The sequence below is a fragment of the Brienomyrus brachyistius genome, chromosome 21 (genome assembly GCF_023856365.1).
Source record: "Brienomyrus brachyistius isolate T26 chromosome 21, BBRACH_0.4, whole genome shotgun sequence".
Lineage (NCBI taxonomy): Eukaryota > Metazoa > Chordata > Actinopteri > Osteoglossiformes > Mormyridae > Brienomyrus > Brienomyrus brachyistius.
Genome location: NC_064553.1, coordinates 16304325 through 16328997, shown reverse-complemented (window position 1 = coordinate 16328997; position 24673 = coordinate 16304325). Strand labels below are relative to the sequence as shown.

General features: G+C 43.0%; 1 protein-coding gene and 1 long non-coding RNA gene across 6 annotated transcripts; one reads left to right on the top strand and one right to left on the bottom strand.

Moving 5' to 3' along the window:
- Window positions 1-2030: 2030 nt before the first annotated feature.
- Window positions 2031-14238, bottom strand: LOC125716347 (uncharacterized). The gene is made up of 3 exons (XR_007384319.1): window positions 14057-14238; window positions 2864-2930; window positions 2031-2188 (listed from the first exon to the last, which is right to left on the bottom strand). It is a non-coding gene; the product is annotated as an uncharacterized LOC125716347 (long non-coding RNA).
- On the top strand, window positions 5761-24566 carry LOC125716344 (cAMP-dependent protein kinase catalytic subunit beta). Of its 5 annotated transcripts, none has more exons than XM_048988532.1 (11): window positions 5761-6147; window positions 9690-9734; window positions 19646-19707; window positions 19984-20112; window positions 20615-20713; window positions 20824-20906; window positions 21013-21139; window positions 21296-21391; window positions 21523-21645; window positions 21939-22103; window positions 22327-24566. In XM_048988532.1, exons 1-11 carry the CDS (start codon window positions 6102-6104, stop codon window positions 22450-22452), a joined length of 1101 nt encoding a protein of 366 aa, XP_048844489.1. In that variant the 5' UTR covers window positions 5761-6101; the 3' UTR covers window positions 22453-24566. The 5 variants fall into 5 exon arrangements, with proteins under 5 accessions (XP_048844489.1, XP_048844490.1, XP_048844486.1 ...); XM_048988529.1 differs by lacking the exon at window positions 5761-6147 and adding an exon at window positions 6714-7820; XM_048988533.1 differs by lacking the exon at window positions 9690-9734 and having other exon boundaries at window positions 5762-6147.
- Window positions 24567-24673: the final 107 nt, after the last annotated feature.

The following is a 24673-nucleotide window of genomic DNA, read 5'->3' as shown; positions in this document are numbered from 1 at the left end:
GTTTCATAGGCGTAGAGCAGTGTTGTAAGTGCCACTACCCGGTAGACCTTCAGCTTGGTGGTTAGGTTGATACCTCTCCACTCCCAGATATTCTCTCGGAGTCTCCAAAAGGTGCCGCTGGCCTTGGCCACCCTGTTGTTGATCTCAGCATCAATGTTGACGGCGTGAGAGAGGGGGCTGCCCAGGTAAGTGAAGTTGTCAACTACTTGAAGTGGTTGCCCTTTCACTATAATATGTGGCTCATGGTAAGGCTTGCCAGGTGCAGGCTGGTACATGATCTCAGTATTTTTGGTGCTAATGGTGAGGCCAAAGCTGTCACAAGCTTTGGAGAAGCAGTCCATTTCATGCTGCATCTTCTGCTCTGTGGGGGCGTTGAGGGCACAGTCGTCAGCAAACAACAGGTCTCTGATAATCGTCTCTTTCGTCTTCGTGGTAGCCTGCAGGCGTCTGAGGTTGAACAACCTGCCGTCAGTCCTGTATCTGAGGTGGACGCCATCTTGGAAGCCCTGCTTCTCTCTATGAAGACGTAGGCTACCATACAGCGCTAATCGCCCATCCGACCCTCTTCCACACACATCTTGGTACCTCGACTGAACACTGCTTATGTTTAAGTTATTTCCCAAATCTTATGATTGGGACAATGTGACTTGACTCTTATCTGACTATCCCTGCCGGCCCCTGGAGGATGGGCTCCCCCTTTGAGTCTGGTCCCTCCCAAGGTTTCTTCCTTCTTGGGAGTTTTTCCTTGCCACTGTCGCCTTTGGCTTGCTCACTGGGGGCTTTGGGTGCGGATGCTGTAAATCGCTTTGAGACAATGTAATGTTGTGATAATGCGCTATACAAAAATAAATTTGTTGTTGTTGTTTACACTGTCTGCTCATTTTTCACATTGTACACCTTCAGTTTTCACCTGTATCGCTGCATTTTGTCACAATATTTCCTACACTGTCAGAAAAAAGTACCAATTTGTACCCTTGAGGGTACTATTACTTGTTACTGGGGCTGTACCCTAAAAGGTCTGCCAGTTGTACCCTTGGCTGTAGCTAAGTGTACCTTTTAAGGTACATAAAGGAACATTTCTGTACTGCTCATGGTGCATTAATGCTGTTTGTACCTTTGGAATGTTCCTCAGAATCCATTTCTTTATTACAAGGGTACAGTCCCAGTGGCAAGCAAATGTACCAATTTCTGTCCTTTTTTCTGAGGGTTGCTACTTCAGTGTAATGTTCCCTTCATATTCGCACAGTTTACCTCCATTTACTAGTCCAAATTCCTCCAGCAGTCTAAAACATGTGGTTATTTGATTTAATGTCTCTAAATTGCATCTTGTGATAGATTCCAGAAACTCTGTGACCCCACACTGGTAAGTGGTTATAGAAGAAGCAGGCCTATACATTCCACTGTATGAGCCCATAAGCATCGTCATTTACTAAATTTGTATTATGATGGGCGTGCTAACACAAAAAAAACGTATTATTACATTTTACAGATAATTATCAAAGACAATCAACGGTCCCTGTACATGAGTAAACCCGCAGGTAGCTTGCTGCTGCTGCTGCTATTATAAAATGCCCCGACATTTTCTTTCACGCTCTCGTTCTTATTGTAATGCTTGTCCATTCAGACACATTAACGCGTTCCCCTTTGCTCCGTGGGAGGAACATTTTTTTGAGTTTCTTTTAACAGTCAATTATTCCGGCTTCAGTGAGCTAGGGCAAAAAGTACCAAGTGAATAACAAAAAATATTCGGGGGGAGGGGGATGCAAAGTCTAGTCGGCGGAGGAATGACGGGCAACAATAAATAAGAGTTTTCATTTCAAAATTGTTGTAATTACCATTAAATTGGACGCTAAAGAAAATAGACACTTAACAATACCAGATTCTAATACCATGCCAATATGAGTAAATGCATGTATTTTCTCATTATTTAACCTTATTAAAATAGAAAAAGTTTTTTTACGTTTTATTTCCGACAGTATGTATTTGAAACAGATTTAACAGGGAAATTCAGTAAATATCCATAAAGCATGTTAGTCGTTCTGTTATAAAATCATTACCTACTTCGGGCAAATGAGGCGTACTGGCTTTGGCGTAGATGCCGCGGTATCAATGCCGAGGTTAACGATTCCTCACCATTCTGCCTGTCAGGGTGACAGTCACGGTCTTCGCGGGGGTCGTCCCTTAATCCCTGGCGAATGTGGGAAAACAACTCAATAGGAACAAGGATCGGGCACAGCCATTAAAGAACACGGTTGCTGATTATTGTGTAGCCCAAACTAGGGAGTTTATGGACTGAGACAGCCTAATGACCTCCTCGCCCACGTGAGTCTGTCACGCCTATATAAACAAGGAACGGGGGGAAGGACTTAGAAATGCATCTCTAATTGGAATCGAAGGAAATGATCAATGACTAGCCAAACTTTGTTTTTTTTGTATTGTTTTTCTGACACCCAGACCGGGAAATATAGAACCGCTTTAACTTATTTAGTTGCAGCTCACAGCGGTATCCACATTGTATGCATGAAAATAGTCTCAGATCATTTAATGGGAAGGATTTCTGCAAAAAAAAAGTTTGTTAAGCGAAATAATTACTATTTTATATTCCAGTTCTATTAGAGAGGGCGCTGCTTTAGGTCACGGGTAAATATTTTCTGCGTAACCTTTCAATTTACAGTCCCAAAAGATTCCTCTCAACTATCAGTCTGATGTATGCCTTGTTCCCAAACAGGAGCGACGTATTTGGCTGGAGGGGGAACTAACCTGGAGCCGTGGCAAAAGCGGAAAGAGGAAATAACACCAGCCTTAGACTGACTTGCTTTGTGTTTGTTATTGAAATATTAATCTTGGAGTCTTTTACACTTACCTCATTTTGAATCGTGATACCATGGTGCTCTCGTCATTGGGTGTCTGCCAGATGTGTCTGAAAACCACTGTAATTAAGTATAAAAGTATTAAGTATAAAGTATTAACATTTTCAGTCTGTTTTTTTATGCATACGTGCCAAGTGATTAAGATATAGAATAAAACAAAATCGTTTGTTTAGTTAGGCCTACTTTGATCTGAATGAGACAGACTGAAATAAAAGTGTACACCGGTCTGCATTCTTGGTAAGCCTGTGTTTCTCATGTCGAAAAAGTTAAATGAAATTCCATTGTAACAAAGTTTATCTTAGAACGTTTCACCAGGAAAATAGATGCTGTACCGATACCTCCGTATGAACACAAGAGGGCGACAGTACCATGATTATTTCCTCATGTAGTACTAACTTTATTATTAAATAAATATCCATACCGTTTGGTTCGGGCTTTGATTGGATTCATAAATACATAAAACTGAAGAATTTGCCTGAGGTGTCATGTGTTGCATATTAATAAGTACATCTATTCAAAACCTGATTTACTTCGACCTTGCTGGCAGCCTGTCAGAGTGCACGGTCCATCCAGTGTTCGCCTCATTAGGATAAACGGGGGTACAACGTAGAAGGTTTAGGAGTAATTACGAGTGTCCAGTTTCGGCATTGCTCTGAGGACGCTTTCCCACTGACTGTCTGCTTAAGGTGTCCTTAATCAAAGAGATGAACGGCTGCAATTTGAACCCAAGAAGAAGATCAGAGTAAAGAGCAGATTTTTAAAACATGACTGTAGACTACATAAAACCGTTTGAGTGTCTTTATTTACATGTAGGCAGGGGTGCTGCTAATGATTCCGGGCCCCATGAAAGCATATTATATTGGGCTCCCAAGCCCAGACCAATCAGACTTTTAGGGCCGCAGTCTCTCTGGGGCCCCTGGAATCGTCCTGACTTTCCTCCACTTTGCGGCCCTCCTGCATTTAGATCTCTGCTCTCCTGTGAGACTGACATCTTTCTAGGGCACAGCAGGTCATATAGCCACCCAAAGACTTTGCTGGGCGTTTGTGAATCCATTTATGATTGATATCACAGCCAGGCTTGGTGTTAGATTACCTTCCACTGAGACAACCTTGTGTGGTCAGTTAATGTCAACAAGTCTGACCACCTCTGCTACCTTGGGGTCCAATAAAAGACATTTCCCTGGTGCCCCGGAGAGTGAAACTCATTCTGTTGTTTCAGGAATCACTTACGCAATAAAATCGAGAGCAGTAACTCCATTTTTCACAGCGGGCTGGAAAATGTTAACGTGTTGTTGTCATGGTCATTTTTTTTGTTGGGAAATAGCTATTGTATTGGGTGATTGAAAGTGTGTGGTAATACATAGTCGTATGTAATAGTGCTATGAAGGGTAATAGGAGCAGTGGGAATTTACCCCCTGCACAAAATCCTTTGTAATTTAATTTTCTATGTGTATTTATGGATTACGTTGCTTTTGCATATGTTTTTATAGAGCTAAATGACCTGTGAGTTACCTCTGATTTGAATACACTGTGGAATTATTAATCAGAAATAATTCATCGGTCTTCTTTCCCGTAAAATGCGCTAAGATCTGTTTTACCTTTAAAGCAGACAGCTGATTCAGCAGCCAGATGTGAAACGCAGGTCGCCTTCCTCTATGAAACTAGATTTAATAGCCATCTTCCCCTACAAGGCGGATATTGTCCCAGTAGACACATGTATAAAAGTGGTATCTCTAAAGATATTCTGCATATGGGTCAAAGATCCCAGTAAAATGCATCCAGCAGTAAGTATTTTTTTGCCATCATAGATGCAGAGTAAAATAACAAAAGAGAAACCAGCTGTGATACATGGGACTTCAAAGCACATTCCCAGTAAGACCCCAGATCAGTGGCTGCTGACACGCCAACTGCGAGTTGCTAGTAGCCCACAGGGATCCAATGAGTAATCCGTGTAACAATGATTAGAAATCAGAACAATATTTTTTTTAGTATAAATGTATATTTGCATATGTTACTTGGGAGCAATCATGCTGCAAAGTGGATGTAAAAGTAAAATGATTACCGTGGCAACCCTAACCACCAACCTCCCCCCCCCCACCCCCCATCCCACAGCTTCCCAGATTACATTTGTTCTATAAGTAGATCTCACAGTAAATAAGGCTGGAGACTCCTGGCCTAGACAAAAGCAAGGTGCTGATTGTGAGAGTTCCAGGTTTACTTTCACACCTGCAGAGGTCCGTAGGACAGCAGGCTGGCTTCCAGTCACACAGGTGCCAATTCCTCACCATCTGTGACTGACCAGGGCAGGAGGTGGAGACCAGCGGGCAGAGGCCAAGTCAAAACAGATACCTGAAGACCACACATGGGTACCTCTCTCCTCTCTTCTCTCTGCACTTAAGGGCAGCATGGTGGCCCACTGCACAGCCCTATAAATCTCGCCCCTGCTCTCTGCGTCTGGATTTTGCATGTTCTCCCCATATTGTGTGGGTTCCCTCTGACTAATTTTGTCTCCTTATGACCCTCAGAGTGCTCAGTGGGACTGGCAGTAACACAACACAAAATGAAAAAAAAAAAGATGACAGTGATGAATCCTGGAACACCAGTCCTTCATAGGATATAAAACTACTCGCACACTAAGAACAATTTGGCATAGCCTATGGGGTTAGGCCAGACAGCTGTGGGTCAAAGCTGTGTCTGAAATCTCAGAACTGGGAGGTAATAATTATACATAGAAAAGTCTTGCTTTCTGTTTGGACTGTGTCTTTAATTAGGTTTAAAATTTTCCAATCATAGATGTGGCTTCTGCATCGTCCTACCTGCCGCCGTCCGGTATGGCTGCGCGCCCCCCTCTGACCGCTAGATGCCAGCGCAGCTCCCGTCCTTTTCCTTGACCTACCGTCACTTCCGGTGTGTATTTGATGGTGGACGAGGATCAACAGTGGAAGCTAAACGGGGGGGAAGGAAATAAAAAAAAAAAAAACACGAGAGAGCGTAGCTAGGGACGGGTAGCTACATGACAGCGACGTAGGTGAGGGTTTTACCCGCTAAGATACAGGGAAAGAAAAGAGAGAAGGGACCGGCGGTGAAAGCGGGGCCTCCCTCTCTCCGTCCCTCCCTCCCTCCTGCGGTTACACGGTTACCGGGCTGAGGACCGGGGGCATAACGGGGAAGCCTTTCGAGCTCCGCCGCCATCTGCCACACTCCCAACCGCCGGCTCGTTTTCTCCTCACGATGGGAAACGCCGCCACCGCCAAGAAAGGCAACGAGCTGGAGAGCGGTGAGTCCCGGGGGGAAGGGGGCTGCGGCCCTGGACAGGCCCACCGCCTGGGCCGAGTGCGGGAAGTGGTCTGGGGGTCCGGGGGGGTGCGGTGGCCGGGGTGCGCGCGCCCATTCATTGCCGCCGGGTTAAATGCTTAATATTCGCCCTTGTCTCCGCTTGTAAGACGGTTGGAGGGTATTAATAACACATTAGGCCGCGGTAAATATAAGAGGAGGGGGCCTGCAAACCGCGGCAGCCTGGCCGCCGGACACGGGGTTGGCTGCCGATCCACAGCCAGATGGCATCGCGTGCCGCCGTGCACCCTCCATTTCTCCGCCTGGGTGTAGGACTACGGGGCGGTTGGGGGATGATCCAGGAGACCTGGGATAGGTAGGCTTTTCGGATCCCGATCGGAGCACGGTAGTGCTCCATTTTATACGGGGCTTTTCTCTCAAGAGAGGTATCTGCTGCAGTATGGGGGTCAGATACGGGGAAGCCGGCTGGCCGTCCGACCGGCCGGCTGGGGTGGGCAGCTGGAAGGGACATGCATCGAGAAACAGGCGGCAGTGTTATGGTGACAAGCGGCGGGTCTTGTTGCAGATGTTGCCGCACACGCTGGCCTGTGACAGATGTTGTGGCCGATGCAGGAGTGTTTGATTTTGCAAACGTTTCGGAAACCTTTTCAAAGGCACTTAGTAGTGTAAAAGTGGAAAGGTTTAGTAAATGGCTGCTATGCTCTAAAGATGCGCGTCTGCCGTGTTTTTGACTCGCCCGACTTTTTATGAAAGGTTTCTATGATCTGTGATAAAATGGATAGATTGTTCAGCGTTACATTTACTTTAATGAATACAACTAATTATAACGTATCGTAGATGATGATCTACGTGTCGTATATGCTTAATTACATTCCTTAACTGCTTAACCACACGCCCCCAATCCAAGGACAGTTTTTTGTTTTGTTTTAGGGTGAAGATGGTAAAGACCTCTGATCTTGGGTCGAGGGCCACATATAGAATCAGTTTTAGTTGCACTTTTAATCCTGACACGTGGAGAATGTTTACTGGAAGAGGAGAGAAAAGGCTCTTTGTTTTTTTCCAGGGTAGCAAGTGATAAGGTTGGAATTTGGAGTGATTCTCCACTTTTCTGGAAATTTTAAATGAGGTCCTACCAAGCATTCACTCTCTATGTGCGTCTTGATCTGTTTGAGTACTGTGTTGTATTTGGTCAAATCCTTCACCTTCTGAAAGCAAGACGTAGCCAAATGAATCGTTTTTACATTCATACCTTTTAATCCAAGTATTAAATCTTACCCTGGGTGACATACGGTCAACCCAGCAAGTTTAGAACATCGCATGAGGAGAGGCAGTGTGAATGATTTAAAATCTTACATAATGACGTGAAGAGAAACTGCATCAATGTGTATAAATAGTCGACAAAGGCAGATTTAGTGGTTCAGTTCCCACAGTTATCATATTACACAAATACTGTGCTTAGCTTTGACCGTAAGCAAGTCTGCGCTCTGCTGTGTGCTGATCTGTGTCTGATGGGCTTCACGCTTTTCTGGGGCATAAACAGAATAATAATGGATGTCAGAACCCAAACTCGTTTTTCCCTTTATGTGTTAAAGGCACTTGCGCCTTTATTCAGACGAAGGAATGCTGTACGCCAGATGGAATCGCGTGCTAGGACAGGTGTGTTTGTACCCTTCCTGTTTTTGCCAGTTTGAATTTGGTAACAACTGGTAACAATGTGAAATTGTTGATCTTTTTATCGGTGTTGTATGTTTTTGATTGACAGTTTATTGTAAGTTTGAAATTAATATTGAAGTGAAAACATTAAACTGTATCTGCCAAATGGATGTTTTTTTTAGGATTCTTAGAATTCTATCTATTATATTTTTGTAGTGATAGATGGAAGTTTGTTTTGCATACCTGGATTTAGTATGAATGTCTTATTCATGTAGATGTGCTGCTTGTTATGGCATCTATAGGTTTAAACAGTGTGTAAAGTTATTTGATTTTGTTGTTTGTGGAACGCAGAATATTATCTACCCACAGGACGGCTCCAGTGCCGCAGTTTGGATTTGTTTAAGAGCTTTCGCAAAAATTATGCATTGGTGTTTTTTGTTTGATTTGTATAAAAAAAGAGATTAATATTTCGGTTTGACTTGATGGCATGTGAATGAATGGCATGTATCAGTAATCCATGACTTGGAAAAATTGTGAATTATAGATATACTAGAGATTTCCTCTTGAATTAGAAAGATGTTATTCTTGCTAGTATAGGCAAACGATTATGAAATGTCAGTGTGTGTAAGATCACAGTCAGCATTCAGACTGCTGCAGTCGCTGCTAATTAAGCGGTCAAAGGCAAGGGACCCATGGGACAGGCAGAGTTTGGGAACCAGTGGCCTGCAGTGTAACTGAACATCTTATAGGCTGCTGTCATCATCTAAGCTCCAGTCTGATTGGTTGGATAGCACACCTCAGTATGTTTGGAGCTGTATTATTTCAATGACATCGCAAAATGATCAGCAACACAGTTTTTACAGCATATGACTCAATTTTTTTTATCAATAAAGTGAATACCAAAAATAATGCTTCATTTCAAGGATAACAGTATGTCTAAGTTTTCCTTCTCTGAACACCAGTGAAGGCTTAAAGTTGTAAGAGGTTTTTAGTAGTCCACCTGATTTTTAAAGAGAGGTTATCAATGTCGTTTTTCCCCCTATGCTTAAGCATTTAAATCACTTTCCTTCCGTAAGTGATCCTCACAATCCGTGTTTCCAACAAAATGAACATTCTGCAGATGTGCATTATCTTTAAGAGTTACGCATACTTTTTCATCACCCCCTCTGAGGTCGTTTCCAATGTGACTACTTTGATTTTTAGTCACTCATGCACCTAGACCAGCTCGTCTTTTGTGCGTTTCAGTCCACCTTGTTAACAGTGAGGATTTGGTATTCCACTGAGCTTTGGCATGGCCATAAATTTTGGAAGTTGTGTGTGTCCGGAACGTTTGTGTGTTCGCAGTCTACACCAAAAAACCCCCCAAAAAACAAGCATCCCTGCTTATAAGTGATCATATGTTTCATGCGCCTGTTCTTTACTCTGTATTTGTCTTTAAATTTAACATTATACGGTTACACCTGATTGCAGACTTTAAGTTGGAGTTTTTAAAGGTTTGGTGTCTTATTAAAGAAATACTATGTTTTGCATGCTATTGTGTTGGTGAACCTTTATGGCATACAGATGTGTTTGTTTATGTAAGTACTGCTTCGTCTTGCGATGGGCACCTTGCAGATCTCATGTCCTGAGAATAGAGGTGGCTTCAGCACTGGGTTTTGGGGAATGAGGCCCTAAGTTCATCGCTCCGTCCACGTCACCTGCAGCAAAGCACAACACTCCCAAACAGATACACCTCCTCCATACACTTGCCACGGCTGCTGCATTTTCCTGTGCTCTGCCACATTATTTAAAATAGACCTTGGTCTTCAGATGTGCTTTTTTAGAATGTATTTAAACTCTGCATTACTTCAGCACAGTGTTTTTGCTTTGTAGGGGAATCATATGTCCATAAAATCAATGGCAATTGGAGTTTGTGCAGTAAGTAAACTCTCTCCTGATGTGCTCTGTGCTACCCCAGACGGTTTTGGATCCTGTGCCTTGAATCTGAGTATCTGTCTCTTGGACTTCTGTATGTTTTTCTCCGAACTTTCCATACAACTTCATGTCATTCCCGAAAATGAGTTCATGCTTCTGTAAATGAAATTTTTTCAATAGTTTTTGTGAATATTATCAGCCAGTGTTTTGCTTGTCATTTAAAAATTTCCAATTGATTTAATACTAATTCAGAAAATTGACAGTACCACTTTACAATAAGGCTCCCTTTTGTCACTTGTAAATGGTAGTAACTCATTAATACAAAGAAAACGGTTATAACCTGTTTAAAATAGTCTATTATTAATTTATGAAGTGTTACAACCTAATTAATAACCAGATTATAAACCATTGATAAACCTTTTATATGGTTAGCCTTAATGTAAAGTGGCACCTAACTGACTTTAAATTAGTGACACGTGGATGTGGAAATTTTTCAGATTCTGAGGCTAATAATTTAAACTTCACCAATAAGCAACTAAATGCAACTAATATAATGGTGGATACACTGGTCAATCAGCTGTTTTTCTCATTCACCACTTAAAGTAGGGTTGCCACTTTCTGATGAAATGAGACGCCAACAGCCCCCCACCACCGGGTCCCTGAAGTTTAAAATTGCTGGGGGGGTGGACATTGATTGCGTGATCCGATTTAAAAAAAAAAAAAAAAAAAAAAAACATGGGGCCAAGTCCTTTCTGTACTTCTTCAACACAGGACACAGCATTTTATTATATGGGACAATCCCCCCCTGCAAGGCCTACTAGATGTTTTTAATTCTTTCTTAAATCTGGCCAGTAACATCATTGTGCTAATCAGCAGTATAAAATAAAAATATGTTATCAGAACTGGATAAATTTCCATATCTGTGCACTGCTACTACTTTACAGTAATATTACTGGTATCCAGCTAACCTCTGAGCTTCACAGATCTGTAGCCATCATTTTCTACAGACAGTGAGACGCCAGTGAAGTAGAGCCGACCTTAGAGGCTGTACTGAGGTTCTAAGTGATGAATGAGGCGACAAAATCCTTCATACGCAAGTACGGAAAATGAGTGATCGTCTAATGCAGTCATTTCCACTTATTGTTGTATGCTGCACTGTCTGATATATTAAAGATCACGTTGATGTGAGGCCTGGTATTGTAGCTAGAATACTGACATGCCTGGGCCCCTTTAGCTCCTGTGAAGCATCTTGTGACAAGGACCGTTTTTTCCCGCGAAGACGAGTGGGAAGACATTCGCATTGTCGTCCATGAGAGGTGGACAGCAGGCTGGGAAGTGAAATTCGACTAAGCATTTCCATTGCAGTACTTATCTACCACAGTAAATAACTTCTTCTTTGTGTTTACTTAAAACTTCACCACAGCCTAATATGGTGAAACGTCCAGTCCTCTGCCTACAGTCACAAAAGCCGTAAGGACATCGCCCCCCCCCCCCCCCCCCCCCCCCCACCAAGTGATTTATTTCCCCATCGGACCCTGCCTTCGCTTATCTTCGGTGGCGTGAAGGTCTGGTCGGACCTCTCATTTAACCTCAACTGGAACCTTTGTCAGCGGATGAATGTAATTATGAGATTTCAAAGGCTTGACGCAATCACCTTGTATTCATTTGCATGTCCTTTGACTTGCATTGATAAGTTGGTTGTGATTCATAGAGTAGTTTTATGTATACTTGTACTGTAGTTTTTTTTTTATTTATGGGAGGGTTATAATTTGGGAGGAGTGTTTGTTCTTTCGGACGATTTATGCACAGCTATATATAGGTAAACAAAAGGTTTAAAATCAGCAGTGATGTTTTTGGCAGGATTGCAGCTTTCAGAGAAACCGGTTTACTCAAGCTGTAAAATATTTCTGTGCAAATGCATGAATGTGTACTGATTTTAAGGTTCACACCTCAGTTTTGAGATTAATTCTGCTGAAGTACATTTGTCTGTGTTGTATGGAAGGACTTCAGACCTGACAGTCACATGTGGCGTCTCTCTTGTGCTCCTCTTCTCGTGGCAGTCTGTCATATGTTTTTTGCGTGCCGCTTCAAATAATTCTCTCCCTCAATTCAGCGTGACACAAAGCACAAAAGCCCTGTCACCATCTCCCATATTCAGTCTAGCTGGCCTATTGTGTGCTCTTCAGATCTGTCAGGGTCACTTTTTTGCAGTCGTCGGTGTTTAACCGGTCTGGGGGAGGGGATCGTTTTTGGATAGAGCATGAAAAGAACTAGGGAAATAAAGCAGAGAATCTTGGAGCCCTTAAAAATGATTTGAGCCGTCCCTGTTGCTAAGACGTGACTGCTAGGTGCCAAACTTCATTGTTCCTCGCTTCAGGTTTGGCAAAAGCTTTGTCTGTCTTTCAGATGTGCGTAACTGTGAAATGGAATGTCCAAAAATGTGTGTGCTCACCAGCCTATCCCAGCCCGAGATGCCTCGGGTGCACAAACCCATGTTAGAGCGCATCACCACACCCCTTTCCGGGTGGGTTAGCACACTTCCGCCTTTGCGTATCACTGCCTCCCATTGGCCCCAAAACTTTTCAACGTAAGAGCCAGGGGGGGTGAAAGGACTGTCTGTGAAGCCGGTGGAAATACAAAGACCATCATAAACCCTCAAGCGCCTGATCGTTGGCCTGTCTGTAGTATATCCGCAATTTCATGGCGTTAACAACTCCCCCTTTCAGACTCATGAAGAATGCAAAACATTACCAGGAGAGGGCAGCATTGCACTGAACTACAAATGTCTTACAATTAAAAAGACTGCAAGCTGTTCAAACTCGCCACAGTAATAAATTATTGGTCAAAAGGTTTTAAGCAGGTTGCGTCTTGCCCTGGGAAAATGCGAGAATGCGTGCTTAGCGGGTGAGGACAGGTAAATCTATCTCATCTAAAGTCAGAAGATTTTGTAGTGTCTTGAAAAGCAGAAAATGATGGTTTCATCTCTTCATGTTGAAATTATAGTGTGTGTCACTCTGGTGAATGTTGTGACAAATCATTCAGGGCTTCTTGCTTACAGGCTTTTAACTTAATATCTTGTAGTGTGCAAATGAAGAATGTCGGGTCATTGTATGTAGACCATTAAAAGGCTTATCCTTATAGATTAGGGGTGTTAATTGTTGGCCTCAAGGCGATTCAGTTCTGGATATTGAGGGAATGATTCAATGTATTGTAAATCTTGAATTTGTATCAGTCAGAATCGATTAATCGGTTTTTTGATTACTTTGCCGACCAAAATTCAAATCTTTTTAATTTCACTGAAAAAAAATTCAGATATTGCCATGGGAACTTACACACTGTTGAAGGAGTACAAAGAAAGTGCAATCTCATAGCAATGTTGTTATTAAACAGGGAGAACCAGCCAGTGTAGGATTGTGAAAAGGCCAACAGCTGTATTGTGCAGATATAAACAAAAACATTAAAGGGGGCTCTGTTTTATTGTGAGTTGCTGGTTCATGTTCTTGACATAACGTTTTGTTCTGTGGAAAACAAAATATCGACCTACAGGCCAGATTTCATAATAAACTATAAACATGTCGCGGGCTGGTACTTTGAGACCTCTGCTGTGTGGTGAATGAGCTGATAATGAGCTCATCCTCCACTCTGGAAAATGGCCGATCGTACAATCCAGTCACTTAAATTTTTTTTTTTTTGTAGTTATGTCTAACTTATGGTGCTGCTTACTTTGAATATTAATGAAGTTGAAAAATCGGACAAGATCGACACATCGGACTAATGTCAATATCTTAAATTTCAACGAATATTGGTCTATAATGATATGTTAACCAGTGTTTTGTACATCACAAAGGCTAACGTCGCTTTTTTTCCTAGTCTTGACCATCGCTACATTTTCCAGGAAAACGAACGCCACGACAGAGAGGCATTTCTGAAACGCATTGCAACATAAGGTTATCTTTAGATGGATGCAAAATAGGATGAGTTTCCCCAAAGTGTGGTAGCACAAAGATAATCATCTTAGCACTTCCTTTATGAATATTAATGGCCGTTCCCCTGCCATCCTACATTTCGGACAATCGCATGCTGCTGCTGGTACAGGTACTGCAACACGTGAAAACAGGAGGGTACAACCCGAAAGTAAGAGTCTTTACCTTTAAGGAGGAATTTGCCCCCAAACATGAATTCTGCCATAAACAGATCAATGTAGTTGAATTTCCACTTTAATAATCGATTCATCGTGATGTGTTGATGCGTCTTCACTCCAGTTAATTAGCCATCATCATGTCTGACCACTGAAATGACAGAAAAGTCAATGAGACTTGTCTTACCCTGCGTGTTTCGGAGTGATCATGGCTGTGGTAGCTTCTGCTTATGAGGAGGAACGTGAAGCATCCTTCAGTGAAAGTGAAACTGTCTCGCTGTGTGAGTCCCGTAATGTGCAGAAGCTCCACCCACAGCTTGATGGAGCCCTTCAGCGCAGGGGAAAGTTAATTTCCCTTTGCACCTTATTGTAATGGCCTCCTGTTTTACTTTGCTTATGTGGTCAGTATTTTTGTTTATGTTTAGAATGATATCATTTCCTTTGAGGAAGCAGTTAGTGTCCTCTCTAGATGCGGAGGCCTCGCCCAGCAAAGCAGGGTCTGGGGGGGGGGGGGGGGTGGGGGTTCGCGTGCAACGCACCAGGCGGCAAACAGGAAGTGACACACACCCTGCCTAGTTGCACTTTACAGAGAAACGCTCCAACGCTCCCTCTCCCCACAAGCCACCAGACACGATCGATTGCGACATGGCTCAGGGCAAGGAACAGCACGGGCGCATCAGCCTGCACCTGCTGGACGGCCTGGCCAACCGCCTCCTCCACAAGTCCCGCAAGAGTTCCCAAGAGCAGAAGGGAGAGGGCCCCCAAGTGTCGGAGTTCGCCCTGCACCATGACCGGCTGAGTAAGTGTGTGTGAAAGGAAGGCGGGAGCTCGATGGGGGCCAGGAAGCCAGGCCACGGAGCTTTTCGAAAACAAACGCTTCTCTACGGTATTTAGGGTCATTCTCTGGCAGGGATTCTCTACAAGTCTGAATCCGAGCGAAAGGTTTACCATTAACAAACGAAGAACAAGGTTTTTAGTGTTTTTTGTGCGAAAGTGTAACTCTTAGAATGGGCAGCAAAAATACTTAAAAACAAAAAATAAGCAGAGTCTGATACTTTATTGATCGTTGTGGGAAAACCGTCTTTTCACTCATCCAGTCTTGCTGCCTATGAGACATAAAGACACACATATACAGGTGAGAGAAAAAATCCGACCCTGGGATTGAATTCAGTGACATTACTCGCTGCTTGTGATTGGTGCTCGTCGAGCATTTTTTTGGCTGCTGCTTTGCATGTGGCATGAAGTTTGAACCCCACGGAATGAGTAGGGGGGTCACTGTGAGCAGCACCTCCTAAAGTTAGGACACCGAAGAAGTTGAAGGGCGGTGCATAGAATTTAGGAAGTGTCTGAAGACCCATCAGGCAGCCGTGATTTGTCGGGTTGGGACGTGAGCGTAGTCTCACACCTTGTGAATGAGAGAGGGGAGAAGAGAATGACCAGACTCAAAAAAAAAGCTAACATGACCACAAGTACAAAAGTAGCAGATTAATGCAGGAAGCGTCTATAGAGAAGCTTCCCAGAATGCACTGCTCCGGTCTGGAGGCAAACCTACCTGGTATTAGCCAGATCACCCTCAACTGAGCGTATTTTGGAAGTTTTGTGGCTTTTCTAATATCAAACATATAAAAACTGCCAGAATCCCACTCTGGGTATTCTCCGTCTTGTACAAAATTGCTTAAAAAAATTTGAGATCTGCCAGCGTCCCTTGGTAAGAAGTAGCCTCCCTCTGCTGTAGTGCTTCTAAACCCGGTCCTCGGGAACAACAGACAGTTCATGTTTTTGCCCCCTCCCAGCACCCTGCCAGACAGTACACATTTTTGCTCTATGTTTATTTTTAATACAAAGAATCTAGCCTCGCTCAGTTTAGAACCCATTGAATTAACATATTTTCCCGGTAGTGCTTAGAAATGTCTGCTTGGGAGAGAATGTGCTTTTCGAGCAGGCCCCCTCGCAGCCTGGAGTCAAATGCTGATGCTGTTCCCATGGCGACGGGCTATGCTTGATCTAATTGTGAGGACTTTTGCATCATGATGCGGCTGCATCCCCTATGTGTCTGTGGCTTTACTGGCATCCTGAAAATCGAAGATTTCAGTTTAAAATACAAGTGTAGATGCCTTTATTCGCACTTAAAATGTAATTTTGTCTTAATGTGTGTCGCTCTGCTTTATCATAATGAATGGTAAGTGAAATCATGCTTACAGATATCTGAGTGTGTGTGATGATCTGCGTTTTGAAGACGGCCGTTTTCGAAAGGCGCCTTTCTGTGCATCAGAGTGCTGCATGATGCAGTTAAGAAATTCCGCTTATGCAGGAAAAAAATCATATGATTTAGAGAGGAGTCTTAAATCGGCAGTGCTGCTCATCTGATGTGAAATGTTTGTTCTGTTATCTGCTGTCTTTGCAGGTTAGATTTTATGGCTTTTAGAAAAGCATTTAGCTTTGCTGTTTGTGAAACTCTGAACTTATTACCTCAATGGAGAGAGTGTGTACTTGTCCCCAGTGGTGGATCAGCAGTCTTGTTGAAAAATATCGATGCATATGAATATCATGGTATTATGTTTCGTAATATTGTATGAATTTTCAAACACCTCATTGGTTTTTAATGAATAGTTTTCATGCGGAGATTTGTGGCAGACAGTGGTTTAATTTTATGTTGTGTTTAAACCCCTGACTGCTAGACAGACAGACGGCATATTTCTTTTGCCATTTGATTTTTGATTCTTGCACTCCAGCGTAACAACCCAAACCGAGACAGGAAGTAGTGCACTGCTACCACCGATGGCTGTATACAAAAGAGCTAGACTGGCTCCCACGCCATACACCGCTTCATAGAGGCTCATTTTAGCTTGCATAATGCAGAAGACACTGAGCCATGCCATTTGCAAGGACCAGCATACTGTGAACCTGTAAAGCAAGATCTAAAAATATGTACTGTCTGTAAAAGTATGTAATGCTGTCTGTTTATAATTTTTATTTATTTAATTCCTAAAGAATCCTGCCAGCACTTTTTTTATTTTTTAAATTGATATAGTCAAATGTTAATCCCTTTGCTCAAATTACACAAAAAGTGCTTTGATGTCGGATGTTACAGGGACTGTGGTAAATGTAAAAGCGTATCCTACTGTTCTAATTTCATTTAAAAAAAAAAAAACATTTTTTCTGGCATTTTCTGCATATGATGGTGAGCCCTTCATACTATGACAGTGTTCCTAAAAACAGAAGTTTAAAAATAGCTAAATTGGCTTGTTTATTGAGTCACAATATATCACAATGTGTTGTATTATAGCCCCTGTATCACGATAGGTATCGTACCACGGGATTCTTGCTAATACACAGTCCTACTGTTCAAGCTGTTCCCCACGCATTTGATATCCATTAACCGATGAGCGAACAGCTTTGGAAAGTGGAGGGATGTTTGGGTGGATGGAATTTGTGTGTTTATGATGTCTGTGTGTACAGTGCAGCTGCAGGAATTAGACCCATCTGCAGAGGAATCATATCGGACGCGTACCTTGGGGAGTGTGTAGAGGGAGCCCTGCATGTTTGTGTTGCTTGTATTGTCTGAATGCCATCGTAAGGTGAACAGTTTCTGAAATAAGCCCTGCTGTATGTGTGGCGGATACCATGTTACCCGTGGTGACCTGAGCAGTGCGCTGAGCAGGCCCTGGCAGCCATGTTTTTAGTGCTGCTCCGAAGGGGAAATTCCAGCCAGCAGCGGAGGCCGAGTTCTCTTCACACCACCGCCAGCCGCCCACCGCTCTGCTGCTGCCGAATCTCCGGCCCGAGGTTTCCGTTCCTGCGCAGCAGTTTGTGGTCTGGCTGCACTGCATAGGTGGTGCGCTGCGTTAGTGGTGCCCCCCCACGTCGCTTCTGCAGACAACGAGACATCAGAGAAGTCGTGCTGTATCGCTAGCATGCTGTTAACATGTGCTTGTTTCACCCTGTTGTTTGATGGTAACTAATTGCCCGTTTTGGCCCATACTGTCGTCAGCCATCATCAAGACCTGACAATTTGCTTGGAAATCCTATTACTTGGGGCGTGTCCTCCATTGTGGTGCAGTACGGTCTATCTTGTGTTAGAGTTTTTTTTACGTCCCGTTCGTGTCAGGTTTTATATCTGTTGGGCCTGGGTGAGATGCAGAATGATGCAATATTCTAAGTATTAGTTATTTATTCATTCTGTTAAATGCTTGGTAAACACAGAAATCTGTTCAGGTGCTACAGCAGGCAGCCTGGTCTGTTCTGCCCTGTTGAAAGTTCTGTTTCAAAGGCTTTTAAAATGTCTACGGTAACGAGCTTCAGTTTCCACTCAAAGCGATCCCACCTCCTCTTCCAGTGATTTGCTCTGTTTTTTATGAAAGGGGATCCGGTTGTTTTCTGCAGTAAAGGTTTCCCTAGAGCTTTGTTGTCATTGTGGCTTTTCTGTTTTAAACGGACAATATAAAAAAACGTCCCGTAGTAGCCTTGCTGTTTTTTAATAATAGTCATTAAGTCATACAGCCTAAAATCTCGGCTGTCAGCCACCTAGGAAATAGTGCATCACTGCAAATTGTAAGTCTTTTATTATGTGAGAATACGTAGGCATGTAAAATGACCAGCTTCACTAGCTGTCCATATAGATCATTTTTTAAAACCATTATTCCATTTTCCTCTCTGGGATGCTAACATGATGAGTTTGTTCTAAGCCAATGGTGACCGAGTGTAGGCCAGTGTTTCCCAGCCCGATTCTTGGGGACCCCCATGCGGTCCATGTCCAGGAGCTGGGAGGAAGCAAAAACATGGACCATCTGGGGGTCCCCCAGGGGTCAGGTTGGGAAACACTGGCCTACAGAGTCTTTCTGTCATAATGCTTTTGTCATGTAGAAGTTGTGTTCTCGTCATTGGTGGTATTTTGGGGATTTGGATAACGGTCAGTCTGTTCAAACCAGTCGTCCCCTCCATCTTTTTTCCTGTTGGTCTTATAGACACTAACTGTCATTGCCTCTAATCCACTTTGTATTTTTGATGTGCTTGTTGTAAATACATGAACTTTCTCTTTCTCTCTCTCCCCCTTTCTCTCTCCCTCTCCTCATCCTCCCATCCTTGTGGGTGTTCCTGCAAATCCTTGGTGATCTGTAGAGACCTTTGGTATGCTTTTTCTTCAACAAGATGTCCGCAAATCACAGAAACAGCCAGCCTCCCTACGTCACTGTTAATTAGACATTTTATTGGCTGTGCACCCTGAGTCATTCTTCCTTTTAATTGGATATGTAAGCATGAAGAAACAATGCAAGCCTCATGCCAGCCCTTGACTGGCTTTGCGCCGGAGTTTCTGTGATTATGGCCGTCCCCTCCTGTCTGTCGGCTGTGGTCTCCATCATCTAGTTTGTCTGTGCCTTTAGTCGTAACGGCGTGCTTTCACTCCATAAAGAAATGATTTTGAAAAGAAACTAACATCTAGAAGTGATGCGTGACAGTTCCTGAATCTTACTGTTAAATATCGCTGTTCTGCTTTTTAAAAAGTGAATGCTTTATCTGGGAATCATAAGGATCTTGCATCACTTCTCAGATTGCCTGCCTTTGAGTTTTTAATGTATGATTTTGTAAAGATTCTACATTGTTGAAAAAATACGAATACATATTTATTTTCATATGAATAACTAGATACTAATTTTTCTGTAGTTGCTTAAAATTTTGACTGCAGAATTGACCATTCTTCCCTAATTGAGAGAAGGCAGCCTGTTGAAGTTGACAGTTTGCCTGTGTCTAACTAATTTGTTTATGCTCCCCCCGACAGTGAAAGAGTTCTTAGCCAAAGCTAAAGAAGACTTCTTACGGAAATGGGAATGTCCTCCACAGGTACAGAAGCCCGAGACTGTTTGATCACCGTGTGCTGGATTATTCTAAGGGAGCCCTTTTACTAGCAGGGCCAACTGAGAATGTCAGACAGAATATGCTTTCGATAATAACAGCACTAAAAGTTTGATTTTTAAAGCCTTGACTTGCATTAATGTTCTTTAATGGGTGTTTAAGTTTAAATTTACTAGTAGGTGTGGGTTTGAATTCAGGTTCTGGATCTGGGTGGAGCTCGATCCAGCAACTCCAGTTATAAATGGCTGGCATTTCCCTCCTCAGAGCACAACGGGCCTAGATGACTTTGAAAGGCTAAAGACACTGGGCACTGGCTCATTTGGGAGAGTTATGTTGGTAAAACATAGAGGCACAGAGCAGTACTACGCGATGAAGATTCTGGACAAGCAGAAGGTAGGTGAATGTCACGAATTACATACTGCCTGTTTCCTCCATCGCCCCCTGCAGGATGTTTAAGGAAATGTATATTATAATAAATGTCTGCGATAAGCAGTGGATTTTCTAATTTTCAGAATTATTTACATTTTGGAGCAGATGTTTTGTGCGATGGAGGATTCAGTCATTTCGTTTCAAAGATGTTTGTGGATTCATGTTATTTTCTCTAACCCATGATCTTGTCTCCATAGGCAGCCCTTAATATATCAAAGTTTGTTGATTCTGTTGACTGTCGATAGAAATCAATCTTTTATACGTGTGTCATGGTCCAAAATTATTATTGTGTGTTATGCAAGTGAAATGCTTGGATATTGTGAGTTTTCTTTTAAAGGCTATTTGTATGTTTATATAGTTGTTATATTACATTGCCTTGACACTGTATGGGGACAGTTCAGGGACCTCGTGTCCTCTGGTGAGCCACCGCCCCTCACTGACTGCTGCCCCGTCTCTCCTGGTTCAGGTGGTGAAGCTGAAGCAGATCGAGCACACGCTAAACGAGAAGCGGATATTGCAGGCGGTGTCCTTTCCCTTCCTCGTGAAGCTGGAATACGCCTTCAAGGTGTGGCTGGTGCCATGTGGGAATCTCTGCTTGTCAGTCCGACTGGCCGTTTAACTGCTTGTAAAGGTCAGAGCGAGTGCTTCCTCTCATGCTGTCATCCTTCATTCCAGGACAACTCCAATTTATACATGGTGATGGAGTATGTTCCGGGTGGAGAAATGTTTTCACATCTCAGACGGATCGGCAGGTTCAGGTGGGTTCCGAGAGTGAGCAGTAGTTCTCATTCTTGCCTACATGCTCTGGGCTGTCGGCTCAGGTGCCCCTCGCCTGTGTCTAACTGTGTCCACTCCCTCCCACAGCGAACCTCACGCACGCTTCTATGCCGCTCAGATAGTCCTGACTTTTGAGTACCTCCATTCACTCGACCTTATCTACAGAGATCTGAAACCCGAAAACCTTTTAATTGATCAACATGGCTACATCCAGGTCGGTGATGCCTTCCCAGCAGGCTCAGCCCCTTTTAAACTACTGTCGTGATGTGTTGAGGCTCGTTGTTTAAGATTCGGTCCTGGTTCTACACGTCCTTCACATAGGGTGCATTTGCTACCGTCTCATGTAATTAATCTTAACTTCTTATTTCAGGTGACAGACTTTGGTTTTGCCAAAAGAGTAAAAGGCAGAACTTGGACGTTGTGTGGAACCCCAGAGTACCTGGCCCCAGAAATCATTCTCAGCAAGGTGTGTGACTCTCACCACATCTGTGTCGCTCGTGTGTGGACATAAAGTTACTAAACGCCTCCAACCAGACCCCCAGCACAGGGGAGTCGTCTGCTCTTCTGGGTCATGACTTGGGAAATGTCTTTGTCTAGGGCTACAACAAGGCTGTGGACTGGTGGGCCTTGGGGGTTCTGATCTACGAAATGGCAGCTGGCTACCCGCCCTTCTTTGCAGACCAGCCTATCCAGATCTACGAGAAAATAGTGTCTGGCAAGGTATGGAGATCTTCAGAAAGTGCTACCAGTGCCAGAGATCCTCTGGTTCTTTTCTCTGTTCAGAGAAAAGCTGGTGCCCCAAGCAGTTCGTCAGCTTCTGCACCTGAATTTGTGTATAGCAGCCTCCTGAATGAGGGTCCTTAACAGAAGTGTATCACCATTAGGTTATCTCCTAATCAACAGCATTCTTTCTCACGGGTTAAAAATCACTACCTGTCTCTTTAAATGAAGTGCGTGTGTTAAAACGTATCCATCAGTGTTTAGTCTGTGCCATTCCAACCTTTCCTCCGCAGGTACGATTCCCGTCTCACTTCAGCTCAGACTTGAAAGACCTTTTGAGGAATCTGCTCCAGGTTGACCTGACCAAGCGGTACGGAAATCTGAAGAACGGAGTGAATGACATTAAAAACCACAAGTGGTTCGCCACAACAGACTGGATTGCCATTTATGAGAGAAAGGTAAGGATTCACCCTTTGTTGGAAAAACAGGCTATATTAGTTGTCAGAGTTTAGGTTGGGATTACTAGGGTGCCAGATATCTGGGTACTAGATCACAGGCAGATAATGAAAAATGAAGTTGTTTTGGGCAAAGGGGAGCCGGATAGCTTAGATCTGTCAAACCCTCTGTAGCCTGTATCTCCTCTTTGATCCTCTGCCTCCTGTGATTTCTTTCTGCTCATAGGTAGAGGCTCCTTTCATACCAAAGTGCAGAGGTGCGGGCGATACAAGCAACTTCGACGACTACGAAGAGGAGGACATCCGCGTGTCTATTACGGAGAAATGCACCAAGGAGTTTCTGGAGTTTTAGAGTGAGCGTGAGGTCACATCAGGGCTCAGACATTGGGATCATTGCACTCAGCTAAGAGCTTGGGATTGGAACTGAGATCATCCGGTTTGTTCAAACAAATACCTAGTTCCTTCATTCCAGTATGTGATGGAGGTCCTTATTGCCATGACCCATAATATGTAGTTAGCACTGACATATACCGGCACATTTAAGCAGAAACACTCCCCAGCGCCCCCCCGTTTTCAAACCGTCGTACTTGTCCTGAATGTTGTTTTGCCCCTTGTTTAAAGCAGTGGTATTTTACAGGTCAAAAAAATGATCAGCTAGGAAAGAGTAAACAGACATCCTTCAATGTGATCAAGTGATCGTCCCTGGGGGTGTCGCATTTGGTGTAATTTGGGTTCAATTCGAAGATACATGTTGCTTGTAGTTCTTTCCAGCTGAAATTTGTCTGTTACGTGTCTGGGGAATTTTAAAACCAAGAGCAAATCCTATCTCGGCTAAAATGAGAATCTCGATGACTTTCACAAGTTAGAGTTGCCTGTTCTTTGTGCACATGTCTATCAAACAGACAGCATCTAAAATGCCATGTGTGTGTTCAGAGAATGACCAAAAATAGATATTGAGAGTATGGCAAGGGGATAATGACCTTCGATGTCATAGAAACCCGGTACCACTGACCCACAGACGTTCTTTGTTTGGTCCGAATTCAGGCCTTTGTACAGCTCGCTACTATGGACTGTAGCAAGAAACAGGAAACGGTAAACAGTAGATAGGTCATCGTACCATTTGTAGCAGTGTTTCCAAGTATATCAACTCATAAATAGCTAATTTTATATTTGAGTTCCTTAATCCAGGTATGGAAGTAATATAGTCAATTGCAGGATGGTACATTTGACGACTAAACGTTCAGGTGCGACAAAACGTGGACTCTCAGATTTTAGCCTTTGACATCACTGTATATCTCCACCCTGTGCTCCCACCCAAACGGAAATGGCCAATTCACTTGCTCTGTAGCTATAAGGTCCGGGGGGAGGAAGGGTCCAGCCTAGTTTGCCTGTGGAACAGTCCTGGTCGAACTGCTTCGGGCCAGCGGGCGATTTCTGCTTCGTCATGAGTTTCTACCGCTTAAGCCGTTTTGCAACATTCTCAGAAGAGATTGTAAAACTGCCATATTCCCAAGATGTCCATTTTTACGTGCGTGTTTCCAAAATGGTTCATTTCTTTCTCGCAGCGATGTAGTTCAGCGGCTGGGCATCATGTACGTTAAACACTTGATTAAGTTGCTTTCATGCACCGACTAAAAAGAGTTGAAAGATCCTACGTTCGCCAGCTTTTTGTCTCTCTCTTCTGTGTTCGACTCATTTCATACGGCACATTTTGCGTTGTTTCTGATACTTGTTTTTATTTATACATATTAGAGAAAGATGCTGTCTAATAAATTTTATTTTTAAACTGTTAAGACGGGATAGTTTTGCTTACTTCTGAAGATTTCTCTGCTCACGTGTATGAAATACTACCCATGTGAAAATACTTGCCTCCATATATATATATATATATATATATATATATATATATATATATATATATATATATATATATATATATATATATATATAGCGCAACTATATTTGTTGGTGTGTCAGTTGGTATGAATCCTTTTACAGCCCTTATGTAAGCTACATGACACCCCTCACTGAAATATATATATTTTTAAATTCACATTTATAGCTGTTTCACAAAAACATTATGGGCTCCACTGTCAATTCTATGTTTTTGATTTAATATTTTGCACATCATCTGAAAGGCTGGTGGCAGTTTTTGTTTTTCTTTTTTTGTATTATTTGACCACCCCCATTTTTTCTGTGTTCAAGGGAAGTACAAGATACTTTGCTGTAGCAGAATATGTAACAAATGGTCTGTGTGTGTGCGTGTGTGTGCGCGCGCGTGTGTTATATAAAAATACCTATATCACATTAATAAAAGAACAGAAAATTCTTTGTATGAAAATATTAATCTTTTGTATTTCATTTAGACTAAACATGCTGTTGTATGCAAGCTGTATGCGATAATCTATGGTAAATTTGTCGTTTATGAACGTAAAAGATTTTAATAAATGCTGGAGATCACATTTATCATTGGTATTGAGAATTTTAGCTAATGTTCGGATGTTCGAATGTTGCTGGTCCAGCCTAAATCTGAAGCTCGGACAGCCAGCTACTGTTACTAACTGAATATGATA